The 14,245-nt window shown below is 41.3% G+C and overlaps 1 protein-coding gene across 2 annotated transcripts; it reads right to left on the bottom strand.

The window, feature by feature from the left end:
• Nucleotides 1–312: 312 nt before the first annotated feature.
• Nucleotides 313–7,437, bottom strand: LOC110508215 (follistatin-related protein 3). 2 transcript variants are annotated; one of them, XM_021588739.3, is made up of 5 exons: nt 7,105–7,437; nt 6,144–6,329; nt 2,358–2,573; nt 1,921–2,191; nt 313–1,817 (listed from the first exon to the last, which is right to left on the bottom strand). In XM_021588739.3, the coding sequence occupies exons 1-4, from the start codon at nt 7,175–7,177 to the stop codon at nt 1,926–1,928; spliced, it is 741 nt and encodes a 246-aa protein (XP_021444414.2). In that variant the 5' UTR covers nt 7,178–7,437; the 3' UTR covers nt 313–1,817; nt 1,921–1,925. The 2 variants fall into 2 exon arrangements, with proteins under 2 accessions (XP_021444414.2, XP_036825421.1); XM_036969526.2 differs by having other exon boundaries at nt 1,964–2,191.
• Between the last annotated feature and the right edge of the window lie 6,808 nt (nt 7,438–14,245).

Raw genomic sequence — 14,245 nt, 5'->3', positions numbered from 1 at the left:
GGCAGTAAGGGATAGACAATGTGCATATAAGCTTGTCACAACCGCCCCACGAGGCTTGAAAGGACTCCATTGATAAATGCCTTTACTATTGTGTGTATTTTTAGACTGACAAAAGTCTAGAATCTAGAATGGCAATTAGTGTGCATACAGTATGTTTGTACTGTAAGTGATATTTTGTATGATAGAGAATTAATAACAGAGGGTAGGACAAAGCCTATCTGGAATTATGCACTAGACTAGAGAGATTATTCTGACTCGTATAACATGAATTTAATGACTGTCGAAGTTGCACCAGAAATGAAAGAGGCATCATGACAAATACTATAGTTTATGTTGAGATAAAATGGCAGTACAAAAATACAAAAATAAGTAGATACATTTGTCATTCAAATTTCACAGTAGGAACACAGGTACATGAAATTGAGTTATATTTACAAGAAACTAGTGTAAATTGTTCAAAAAAAGTATTTGTTTTAATTAAAAATCTATTATATCATCTAGAATAAATGGTGGGCAGCACTATTCATTCATATCACAATAGCCAATAGCTATTTGCAAATAGCTATCTGCCCATTTGGTTCAAATAGCCACTAGTACTTAAACGTTGAACAGATACATTCGGCTGTGAGTTAACTTTGAGTAAATTAATGTAATTTGGCATTATCATGTTTTCAATTTGATAAGGCTAACAACATTTGTCAGATTTTGCAGTTACACTATATTACAGTGTATTCAACAACCTGAATGGCATTATATTGGTCTCATATTACCCACAAACATACAAAATAAACAAAGCCAAGACTTCAACAGAGGAGGTATTGTAAAGGCTTGGGGTTGAATCAACAGTCTAATAAAATTGCTGCACACTGAACTAAACTGTTCATTTGAGTGATCAGTGGGAGGCTTATACATTTTATTGGGCTCCAGCATAAACAGTTTCATACTCTGTGCAAGCAGAGTTAGAGGAGACATACTGTTCACTTTTGTTTTGGCTAAGTCTCTCATCACCTCCAAACAAACACTGAAATACAGACAGCAGTTACCCTGTTTTTCTTAGAGTGAATTGACACAAAATATATTGTTATCCTCTAAATGTGGTATCCAGTATCCAAACAAATTGAGTTTTTTTTCATGCTGCTTTTAAGGGGACAAAGCACTTTATTTAGGGATATGAAAAATACACAAAAATAAAAATAACTTGCCAAAATAAAAGAATGCCAGTGGCCATTCAAATACATGTACCTTAAAACAAAATACATGTACCTTAAAACAAAATACAATAAATAGGGCTGACCTATTGATATATGGATTTGTATACAGGGTCAAAACATAAATAGAACAGATTTGATACCTTCTTCAATAAATAGTAGCAGTATTTACTTACAATATACACATATTTTCCAATACTTAAAGCCCCCTACATATTTCTCCACAGTTTCATGAGCACATCCTCCTATTTAACATACATTGCATGCATCAACAAATACAGTATTGGTTTCCTTTTGGAAGAACAAACTGCTACTTCCAACGGGTTCCCCCACATCAAATGTATCATTGTTCTATGTACAGGGGGTAGGGATGGAGGGGATAAGTGATTGTAAAAAAAGTAGTCAACATAAATCAGAACTTGGTGAGTGAACATCGGGACAATGTTGGTTCACGTATCGAAGGTGATCTCTTGGAAATCTTCGTACCGGGTGGACTAAGCTAAGTCTAGTGCCAGGTGGACTGAAGTACCAGTTGGACCACACAAGAACTGTCCCGTTAGAGTGAATTCTCCTCACTGCCCTCCAAAGCCAGAGTGTTTCTTGGAACACCTGAGAGAGAGGACACAAGACAAAACACATCCAACACATGCCAAAATATCTAAAGTTAGAAAATCCATTCAATTTAGGTTGTTTATTAATTTATTGATTATACTTAGGCTATGTGTTACAGATCAGGAACGGTGAAGGGGATTTACTAGTGCAGTTGCCATAGTGACGCACTCCTATGGAGCGCCCCAGGAAGCAGGTGGCTCTACGGAGGTGGCAGGCGCTGGGGTAGGTGATGTTGTCGTTGCCACAGATAGGCATCTCGGACTTCAGCGGTATTGGGCAGGGGGTTGTGCGGCACATGACACAGTGGGCACTGTTAGTCTGATCTGTCACACAGGTGTGGGTACCTGGGCACACCACATTGGAGCAAGACTCTGGACAGAACATGAACATAGAGCATTAGGAATATAGTATCGCTAAAAGGAATACTGAGTTGAATCCAAGAATGTGTGTAATATTGCTGCAGTAGCACAATTAGTATTTGAAATAACCAAACTGCTGACATGCAAGATAACTCTTGAAGTACAGGCGTGTCCTCACTTTTGCATTCTCCCTGGTACATGACCTCCAGATCAGGGTGTCCCTTACAGCGGGCCATCAGGAGGACACACTCGTCACGATAGGAGTTCCCATCGCTGCCACACACAGCATGCTTTTTGGAGATGTTAGTGCAGTCGGGAGAGCACGCACACTGAGGGCGTCCAGCCTTCAACGTACACACCTTCCCTGGGCCGCAGTTCACACCATCACAGGTCTCTGCAAAACATAGAGTAAAAAGTCAGTATTACTGTCGAAGCATTTGCTCATCTTAAATGGTCTGTCGTTAAGTGATCCATATCCACTGCTGCTTAAGATTCATTCTCAGCAAAACAGAACAAATTTCTGAAAACTTTTGTCTTTAACCGCAGCATGATTTATCCAGCAAAACATTTACAATAAACGCATGATTTGTTTATGTTTATGTATGACACACAAGGATGTTAAGTCTGTAAGAATGTGTCTGAGGTTGTGCCTGTTTCCATGACTGTAGGATCCCTGTAATGATGAAAGCAGGGCTAAGTCTTAGATGGATGGAAGGGTGTTTGAGCAGACCAACCAGTTCAAAGTCCTGTCACTGGGTATTACAGGCTGAGAGATGTTGCAGGAGGAACCGTTGACTCTCCAAGGCCCAGCCTGGTCAATAGGAAGTCACCCAGTACTGTAACCCTAAAACAACACAGACATACCATCGCCACCTTTCAACAGGCTTCTCAGGACCTGTTTGATCCTAATATAGAGTGATATTCAGACCTGATCCTGTAAAAAGCAGCACTTGCCTTTCTCTGCGAGCGCTTGCTTTAATATCCTGCTATTCTCCATCTCCAAAGAGGCCAACTCTGATACCTCTGGATTTCTCACACGAGTATCAGATTCATCCCCATTCCTCCCAGGGAAATCCCAAAAAATCCCCTTTTCTGTTATGTTTTGCTCCGGTTAACTGGCAGCTCGTTGCAATTCATATACGTTTTCACAAATCAATGCAGATTTAAATATAGGTCAGACATGGAGCACTAGTCAACACCCAGGAATGCTTTGAAGCACTGGAAATCAGTAGCCCCAATGGGGAGGATCAACTGTTGGGCCCAGTCTGACTCTGACAGGCAGTACTATGATAATAGACCAGCACTTCCCCGCAGTATCACATGTACATTGATGCTGTAGTTTTGTTCTTTCAGTCTGCTTAATGATCCAGATATTGCTCCACATTATGAAAAACAGATGTCTGGGCATGTGGCAAACATTTCTCCTGTGGTAAACAGAAATTCATTTTTTTATTCTCTGAGGGGAGGCAGCCAGGCCTGTGTCTCAGCCAGCATTGGGAAATAATTAATGCAGAGTGAAAAAGAAGAGGGAGGAGGAGAAGGAGGGTTATTGTCCATTTATTTGATTGCACTGCAACTTTTTGTGGACCAGTTCCAAGGGGGGATGGACACACCTCTCAATAGGCATATAGTGTCTTCAGAATGTATTCAGACCCCTTGACATTTTTCACATTTTTTTTACTTTACAGCCTTATTCTAAAATTGATTAAATCATTTTTCCCCCCTCACCAATCTACAGACAATACCCCATAATGACAAAGCAACATTTTTGTTAATTTATTAAAAATAAAAAACTGAAATATCACATTTACACAAGTATTCAGACCCTTTACTCAGTACTTTATTGAAGCACCTTTGGCAGCGATTACAGCATTGAGTCTTCTTGAGTATGACGCTACAAGTTTGGCACACCTGTATTTGGGATGATTCTCCCATTCTTCTCTGCAGATCTTCTCAAGCTCTGTCAGGTAGATGCTATTTTCAGGTCTCTCCAGAGATTTTCGATTGGGTTCAAGTCCGGACTCTGGCTGGGTTACTCAAGGACATTCAGAGACTGCGTTGTCTTGGCTGTGTGCTTAGGGTCATTGTCCTGTTGAAAGGTGAACCTGCTCTGGTTCATCTTTCCCTCAAACCTGACTAGTCTCCCAGTCTCTGCCGCTGAAATACATCCCCACAGCATGATGCTGCCACCACCATGCTTCACCGTAGGGATGGTGCCAAGTTTCCTGCCTTTTGCCTTTTACTGAGGAGTGGCTTCTGTTTGGCCACTCTACCATAAATGTCTGATTGGTGGTGCTGCAGGGATGGTTGTCCTTCTGGAAGGTTCTCCCATCTCCACAGAGGAACTCTAGAGCTCTGTCAGAGTGACCATTGGGTTCTCAGTCACCTCCCTGACCAAGGCCCTTCTCCCCCGATTGCTCAATTTGGCCGGGTCGGCCAGCTCTAGGAAGAGTCTTGGTGGTTCCAAACTTCTTCCATTTAAGAATGATGGAGGCCACTGTGTTCTTGGGGACCTTAAATGCTGCAGATATTTTTTGGTACCCTTCCCCAGATCTGTGCCTCGACACAATCCTGTCTCGGAGCTCTACGGACAATTCCTTCGACCTCATGGTTTTTGCGCTGACATGCACTGTAAACTGTGGACCTTATATAGACAGGTGTGTGCCTTTCCAAATCATGTCTAATCAATTGAATTTACCACAGGTGGACTCCAATCAAGTTGTAGAAACATCTCAAGGATGATCAATGGAAACAGGATGCACTTGAGTGAAATTTTGTGTCTCATAGCAAAGAGTCTGAATACTAATGTAAATAAGGTATTTCTGTTTTTGTTTTTTTTGTTTTATAAATGTGCTAAAATTTCTACAAACCTGTTCTTGCTTTGTAATTATGGGGTATTGTGTGTAGATTACTGAGATGTTTATTTATTTAGTACATTTTAGAATACGGCTGTAACATAACAAAAAGTGGAAAAAGTCTAGGGGTCTGAATGCTTTCCGAAGGCACTGTAGCTAAATCATTGACGTTTATAGCTTGTCTTTTACAACTTGTCTTGTTACTTTTGTCATTCTAGATCACTTGAGGTTATCCACTTATCAATTAAGCACATAATTGACGAGAACATTTAATTATTTACTTTTGCTGCTATCATATAATTATGCTTGTTAATTCAACTAGTTGGTTTATACCTTGTTGTAATCAACAGCATGCTGGAATAGCCTTTATATCCCTTAAAATAAGAATGCTCCATAGAAGTGAAAAAATGATCGATCATACAGTAGTTAGCAGGAATGCTACTACATTTTGAAACTAGGATTATATTGATATTTGGTACATGCTGGCTTCAGCCTTGCTGAGACTAATCATCCTCACATGGTTTAAAATAATCAACTACCCTGGCAAGAGATCACAAGGACTTGTTAAAGTGCCACCGCAACCTTAGTTTATAAAAAATGAATATATCCTTGAGTGAACCTGAATACCCATGGTGAAGGCTTCCAATAGTGGAAGCCACTCAAAACAGCTGGACAGAGTTAGATGGAATGACTGGCCGAGATCCACATTTCACAAAATTTAGAAACCTCTGGAAACTAACTTGACTTGGAAATTCCATATGGGTCAAAGTTATCCCAAGAAGAAGACAGGTGGTCTAGTTATAGCCAAATGACCTGCCATTTGGAACTATGATCAAAATGTGACCCCTTAACGTCTTTGCTTCATTCATTGCCAGTTACGAGGGGACCAAGTGGACAACCTAAAACCATCTAACTTGTCTGAGGCACCTTTAGTACACTACCAGCGATGGTGGTTTGCCATAACAAGAGTCAAGAAATCAGCATCGACTTCTGTTAGTCAAATGGTTTGAGAAATAGCAAAACACCCTTATTAATGATAGGGATATGATAGTGTAATTTTGTTAGTTGGTTCACAGCAAGTAATTCTGCAAGTTCTACTGCGTTGTTACCTTTGCAGGGTTTGCAGGACACGATTCCCAGGAAGCCCAGCAGGCTGACCTCATTGATAGGCAGACTAGTGTTGGACCAGGCCGTGTCCAGACGGCCCCCGGAGCAGCATTCCTCCCTGCTGACCCCACGCATCAGCACCATGTCACAGCGCTGCTCTTGGCTCTGCTGCAGCCAACACATCCCCGCTGAACACACCACAACAAACACAACAATGCATCTAGTTGGAGTTTTTCTACATAATTTATAGACATGATTGACATATTTAAAGTAGATATACTTTGATGTATACAATGGCCTACTGGAAATACAAATAGCCCACTTCAGAGCCATAATATAGATTTATGGCTCTGGCCCACTTGTACAATAGCCAGGACTCTGATTACTTTACATCAAACTGGGCTGAATGGACCAGACCAGTCCGTAGCCAGACCTGGCTGACCTCACTGTCCACACGCAATACACTTTAGCAGCATCTAATCCACCAATTCATACAGGAGAATAGAGACCTTTTGCACAATCGTGGAGTTTTGTTTAAAGGTTTTAGGACTCATCACTGCCACAACCCATAAACTCTCACGTATATTACTTTGTAATATATAAGGTATTCCAACGTCCCTAAATGAGAGAATAAAGTTACTTTGGAATAAACATGCAGTTCTGCATACTAATGCAAACCAGTGATTACGGTAAGTAACTGTTTGCACGTTACACCGTAGTAACACAATGCGCACCTGCACTCTGTAAATCTCAGTATCAAGCAAGCAAAACTATGGTTTAACTTGGTTTAATGGTCATTATTCACAAATCATGTCAAAGTACTTTCGAATGTTTTAAGCGTTTTAAATTAAGATATCAAAGCTAGACTTCTTTAAGCAAAAATTGTTCCAGAATTATTTCATAATTAGTCTACATATCAAACGTAATTTTTTGATAAATAAAATAAAATAATACTTTACTCACCATTTACAGTATATCTTCCAAACATTTGACTCAAAGCAACTGTCACACCGAAAAGAGCAATCAAAAAGCCCATGGTGATAAAAAAAATATTATAATAATTGTAAAATAAAACTTTGGGCAAAACTTTCAAAATGTCTGTTTGTTCTTTTCCAAACCTTTTCAAATAATGTTAACTTGGCAATGGAGAAGTTCGCAGAGTTCTCTCACGTGAATGAATGTGTTGTAAATGAAGGTCGTTCCCCTCTATATAAATAGTTAGCCCAGACGAATTATGCTGCTGGGATGGGCGATGCTCTCAGCCAGTTATAATGCTGGAACAAGGCTGGAACGGACAGTGTTCTCTACGTGTTGACTCAATTTCCAGACAAGAGACGTCCCCTCACCAGAGTGCATCAGACGCAACTGGACCATGCGTCTTCTGATTACGGTGGTGTTGTGAACGTAGAGTAGGCCTAGCATATTTCGAATAGGTTTTACATATTTTTAAAGTATTATATGCGAATAGATAATTTTTTCATTCAAATATTTAAAATAATGTAGAAAAACTTCAGAACGTTTCAGTCCATATCATATAGCTTTCAATTGTATTACAAGGAAATAATTATCTGTCGACAATGTTGGCTATAATCAATTACAACAATATCACAATTCTGTTTTATTTGTTATATTATTTTTTTTACTGATAACAGGATATACAGTATGACTTGCAGCTTTGATATGGTCTAGATTGTTTTAAATCTGTAGTGACATGCCTAATTTCCTCAACTATACACACTATTGTTGCAATGTAGATGAACATTAACAATATGCAAAATTAATCCATATCATTAATCCATATCATCAACTAAGATATGAAGTAAGATACATCCAGCCTATAGACAGTCTCAATACCACTAAGTTAGATGTGGTTAGATAAATACCAACATGTTAGAGATGTCAATTTTTATGAGAGGACACATTAAAGCTAATAAGTGATAAAATACATTTGTGGCCCCAAGTCAGTCTTCAACAGCAGCAGGGACACCAACACAGAAGAAGCAGAAGCAGATGCAAAGCATCAGTGAGAGCGATGGCAGGTGATTGTGATGGTTAGGAGGCACTCATTTCACTGATAGAGCCTGAGTGTTATTTCATCCACATGTGGATCTATCTTCCATCCCCTTTCTTTCTCTTGTCCCCTATCACTGCCTCTCTTCTGTGGCGTATGATATTGCTTGGGAGCCAAAATTGTGCCAATCTTCCCATCTGTCTGTCTCCGGCTTGTAGTCCCTTTGGTGGTGGAGAAAATGAAAGTAGCATATGCTGTTTCTGTAAGTCGTGGTGAATGATGTTGCCTTCCGTTGCTGTACAGAGATCCCCAGGGCACAGCTGGAATGCTGACCCTGCAGAGTGGTGCAGTGGGTGGGCTGGAGAACTGGGTCACTGCAGCAGCTCACATGGTTTGGATCATTGGGCCACACAGATGAATAGGCTACGGTTTGGCAACCCAGACTAACCACTTCTTATCGCTATTATTTATGTATCTATGGCAATGCAATGCTGGTGTGACATTCAAAGTTGAAGAAATGTTGTAAAACGACATGACTATGAAGCATGTGTAGAATCTAGGGTTTTCTAAAAGTTATATGACTATAGTTTAAGGATATATTCTATCAATCATAATTCTGTTTGTATTTGTCTGTCTTTCTCTGTTTAATGTGCCACTGTATCATTGCTGTGACTATGCATTTGGTCCAGAAAAATATAATTTACCAGTGCTGCCATCAACTGGTGAGTGTTAACATCACATCCACATAAGGGAAAGCTGAATAAAATATGTTTTTATAACTATTAGCATAATCCAATAATTTGTTCACACAGCCTCAGAAACAATAATCACCTGTGATAGTGACATGATAGGGCCCATCTCCCCCTAATAAACAACGTTTGAAATATGTTCTACCCTTTTGTGGCTTTGAGACACTGACTTTAATCACAGAGTGAAATTTTAACCCCAATGGTCCTGTAGACAGAAGTTTGCATTGAGGTCAACTCACTGAAACCGCCCTGTTTCTACAAGAAACTACACATTTTGTAAAAATACAGTTTTTAAATCTTGTTTTTTTTAAGTTAGTTAACTTAATAGCTTACTAAGAGACAGCTAAATACTAAATCTATAACATTGCTTGGTTTGTGGATGTAACTACAGTAGATAAGATAGTTAGTTAGCTGGCAAGCAGGCTCGTTGGGGAGATGTTTATTGCACAAGAGTCGGCTGCTACAATGAGTCTTCTCGGAATTGTTATTGTTCCTTTATATGTGTGCCCTTATAGCAAAACAATGAACGTTATCTAGCTAACGTTTGCTAGCCTTGCTGTTTCAATATGCTTTGTGTTGTAACTCTAGCCGACTAAACTCACCGATTTACGATGGAGTTGAGCGGCAACTAGTGTGGGCGGACTGGTGCTCCGACGTCACATCTACGATGAAGGTTTTATTCCAAACTATTGATTTAAACACCCAAATAATAGCCAGCAATTACACAGAACAATGTCGTGTGTAATTGCGGGCTAATCTTTGGGTGCTGAAATCACTAGTTTGGGATAAAAACTAGATTGTTTGGGACGCGGGAACTCCAGTCTTAACTGTTGTCGCCGCTCAAATCGTGAAATTGAGTTTATTCAGCTATATTGTAGCTAGTCACGACAGACAGAGACCGCTGGTTTGCACTTACTGACCTCACTCACTGACACTGATTATGCTATTCATGGCCTGCTCAGGGGCGAAAATCTGATATCAACTTTGGAGGGACAATTACATGAAATCTTCTCAAGAGCAATTCCCGGACACCAAAAGTAGTGCTGTAACACATAGCCTACGTTATAATATGTCAAATGTATATTGAGGAACCATAATTACTACTACTGGATAATTGATAGGTACAGTAGTTAACTGAAGGGTTGTCCCAACTTGTTAAAACGTTTAAATCATTATAATACTACTAATAATAATAGTTATAGCAGTGTTCCTTATCAGTCCAGTATGTATGCAAGTGTTTGTATTTACAACCAGCAATACCAAGCAAGGCCAGTAGGTGGTAATGGTACTGTACACTGTATGGGTGCAGTTTTCATTAATACAATGAACATGGTGCGATCTCATCTCAAAGAATCTCCATTGAGAACCATCACAAAGTTGGTCTCCGCACTGAACTTTTTATTGAACATTTTCTGATTCATTTATATAGTAATTAAATATGTGACACTGGTTTGAGTCTATTACAACATCTTTACAAGAACAAAACGCTCAGAATAAGTACAGTTCTAAAAGCAAGATAACTACTTCAATGAAAAACCCAAACAAATCAACCAAAATATCCTTCAGAAAAACTTAGTTATTGTTCAGTCAGTGTCACAACTCTTCAAACAACAGCTATGGACAAGTATGTCACACAAAGTATGCAATTTTAAATAAAATAAACAATTAGTAAGTGTACTGTCGTGTACTAAAAACGACTAAACAAAATAACAAATAACATACTATACACCAGGGGTTCTCAAACAGGGTAGGTGGACCCCTAGGGGTCCCTGGTGTAATGGCAAGGGGTCCATGAAATAAAAAAGTGTAATGAACGTATTCAGCAGCACAGGGATTCCACTAACTTTATATATAATATAGAGGGGGTGGAGGTCCCAGAGGACCACTCAAAACCTTGCCTGCCTTTCCTCAAAATATGCAGGGGTTCCGGTACTCGAAAAAGGTTGAGAACCATTGCTATACACACTACTGAACAAAAGAACCGAACATATGTTTGAGGGTTTCAATGGATCCAACAAATTGCTAGCAGATATTTTCCCTCAATACTGTCCAGCCTGTCTTTATGTACATTACAGACAAAATTCTGATCAGCACCTCAACTTGGTCAACCAACCCCGCACCTCCACTGGAAGCCTCCTGGGGACCTCTCAACTGCTGCTACAGGGGTATTTGTTGCGAAAGAGAGGCAACTGCACTGAAAGAGAATCTATGTTCAGCTCAGGGTACTGATCTAGAGACTCATCCAACTCCCCCATGAGAAGCACTCTTTACAACTTTTGCAGAATGTTTAGACTGTCCTGGTCAAAACGGTCGCCAAACTGAACCTCCACACCATCCAACATTTTTTTAAATTCTGCCCTATAGTGATCCACTGTTTTGCCAGCAAATCGTCTTGAGTTTGTCTCAATGGATTCAATCAATGTTGTTGCTTTCTCATACAGTGCAAGGTAGCTTTCTTCATTTCTGCTGTTTACCCCACGCGCTGGATAACTGGACACTGATTGGATTTAGCTGGTGTGCTGTTACAGTTACACAGTGGCGGTGGGTTTGGCAGTTTTAATGTGCTGTGAATTTTACAATGGCTTTTCTCCAGTTCCTAAATCCTGCACTAATGAAGGCAGCATCTGCTCTTTGGCCAAAAGATGGCTGGCTTGAAAACCCTTGGCTACAGTGAAAACACAAAACTCTTTTTATTGATGGATTATAATGTAGCCAGGGGAAATCGCCAAACCATCCCTCTTGAAACGTCAACACTGTTGGCAAGAGTTTGGGGTTCTATAAATTGTGGGTGTGGCTGACATGGTTTTGTGCCATCACTGAGGTAACTGGACAATGCTGTGCCACTGTCCCCTATACTGGTGCCGCTGGCAACAAGGTTGACACCTGGTCCTGCCGTGGCTGTGCCACTGTCCCCTATACTGGTGCAGCTGGCAACAAGGTTGACACCTGGTCCTGCCGTGGCTGTGCCACTGTCCCCTATTCTGGTGCAGCTGGCAACAAGGTTGACACCTGGTCCTGCCGTGGCTGTGCCACTGTCCCCTATACTGGTGCAGCTGGCAACAAGGTTGACACCTGGTCCTGCCGTGGCTGTGCCACTGTTCCCTATACTGGTGCTGCTGGCAACAAGGTTGCCACCTGGTCCTGCCGTGGCTGTGCCACTGTTCCCTATACTGGTGCTGCTGGCAACAAGGTTGACACCTGGTCCTGCCGTGGCTGTGCCACTGTCCCCTATATTGGTGCTGCTGGCAACAAGGTTGACACCTGGTCCTGCCGTGGCTGTGCCACTGTCCCCTATACTGGTGCAGCTGGCAATAAGGTTCACACCTGGTCCTGCCGTAGCTGTGCCACTGTCCCCTATACTGGTGCAGCTGGCAACAAGGTTGACACCTGGTCCTGCCGTGGCTGTGCCACTGTCCCCTATACTGGTGCTGCTGGCAACAAGGTTGCCACCTGGTCCTGCCGTGGCTGTGCCACTGTTCCCTATACTGGTGCTGCTGGCAACAAGGTTGCCACCTGGTCCTGCCGTGGCTGTGACACTGTCCCCTATATTGGTGCTGCTGGCAACAAGGTTGACACCTGGTCCTGCCGTGGCTGTGCCACTGTCCCCTATACTGGTGCAGCTGGCAACAAGGTTGACACCTGGTCCTGCCGTGGCTGTGACACTGTCCCCTATACTGGTCCTGCCGTGGCTGTGACACTGTCCCCTATACTGGTCCTGCTGTGGCTGTGACACTGTCCCCTATACTGGTGCTGCTGGCAACAAGGTTGACAGCTGGTCCTGCCATGGCTGTGACACTGTCCTCTGAACTCTCTCTCCTTGGCTCTTTCCCTTTCACCACCCTCACTGACTCACAGTCTGTCTCCTAGAAAATAAATAAGGTGTTTGCCATACTCCTAACTACCGGTACCCAAAACTACATAATTAATCACAACAGCAATACCATTGCCTTAAACAAATCTTAGTTCAGTCACCAGTTAAAGTTGAGAGTGGGGTTATCCATGGCATTTTCCAATTATGTCCCTATTTTACAAGTCAAAAAAATTGAGAACCTTTCATAATGCTGCCAAACAAAGACTCAACAAACTTACCTGAGACTCCCTGTCTCTGCCAGTCTGTCCCCAGCTCTGCTGTCTGTGTGCCCTCTGTTGCCTGATCTGCCTAATGACATCATTGTGAAACGTTTCCATTAGCATTTCACTTCTTTCTAATGAACATTTTATCAACTAGTCTTAGGCTACTAGGGTTCTTGCTTTGCGTTTTGGTGTACTGAAAAAAATATATTTTTTTATAGTTTTTCTGACATTTTTCTACCTGGCAGGCTGGCTAGCTGCACACACACACAGTGTGTAGGTTATTTACATTAGGATATGGGCTTCTATCATCTTATCTTCTATCATTCTATATGGGCTTCGATCTAAAAGGTAGCTAGCAAATGTGAAACGGATTGCAGTGACAAGAGTTGACAGCTGTATGAGTTCACCATTTACACAACATATGCTGCAACCTTTTGTAATTTGAATATAGTTTGTTTCATATTGGCTGGCTTCCAACAATAGCTGAATTTGCAAAGCTAGCGAGCACCAATTCCGTTTCTGTGGTGTTTGCAATAATCTTTGCTATCGTCAGTTTACTCCAAGATCGGCACATATGTGCTTCAAAGTCCCATAGCGACATTTTAGCTTTTGCATCGAGACCATTAAAGATATTTAAGACAATGGTAGAAGAGAGTGCAGTTCTGTTCAGTTGGGAGTTCAGTTTATCGCTAACCTTATCACAAGGACTTTGAAGCAATACAGCTGTATGCTGATCTTGGAATAAACTGACGATAGCGCAGATTCCATCTTTGACGACGCCACTTAAATGGAATAGGTACTAGCTAGCTTAATAGTTGATGTTTGCCCGCTGGCTCTGCAAATTCAGCTAGTGTGTGTGTAAACCCTGCCAACATAAAAAAAAACATTGCTATGGCGCGATTGACTGGATTAACCTCACTTCAATTACGTGCATTGAGTGCCTTTCAGACAGTAGATACGAACCCTCTGTTACCTGCCAGATAAGGAACTGGCAGTGGATCAAACCATTGTGAGGCAAAGGGCGGGGGGTCGCAATCTTTTGAAACTTAAAAACGCGCTATTAGGTGTCTATAATCAGCACAAGTGCTTTCATTGCGTATTATTAATATTATTGAAATTACATAGTTATGTTTACAGTGATATATTGGGGGGGACAAATCATATTTTTCCCAGGATGGGGGTGTCGCGTCCCCCGTCCCCCCTGGGATTTCCGCCCATGGGCCTGCTATGTTGTTGAGTGGACGTGATGCTCATAAAAATATTCAGCATT

This window comes from Oncorhynchus mykiss, chromosome 1, assembly GCF_057628025.1.
Source record: "Oncorhynchus mykiss isolate SJ-2025 chromosome 1, ASM5762802v1, whole genome shotgun sequence".
Taxonomy (NCBI): Eukaryota; Metazoa; Chordata; class Actinopteri; order Salmoniformes; family Salmonidae; genus Oncorhynchus; species Oncorhynchus mykiss.
This window is presented reverse-complemented; position numbering and strand designations above follow the sequence as displayed.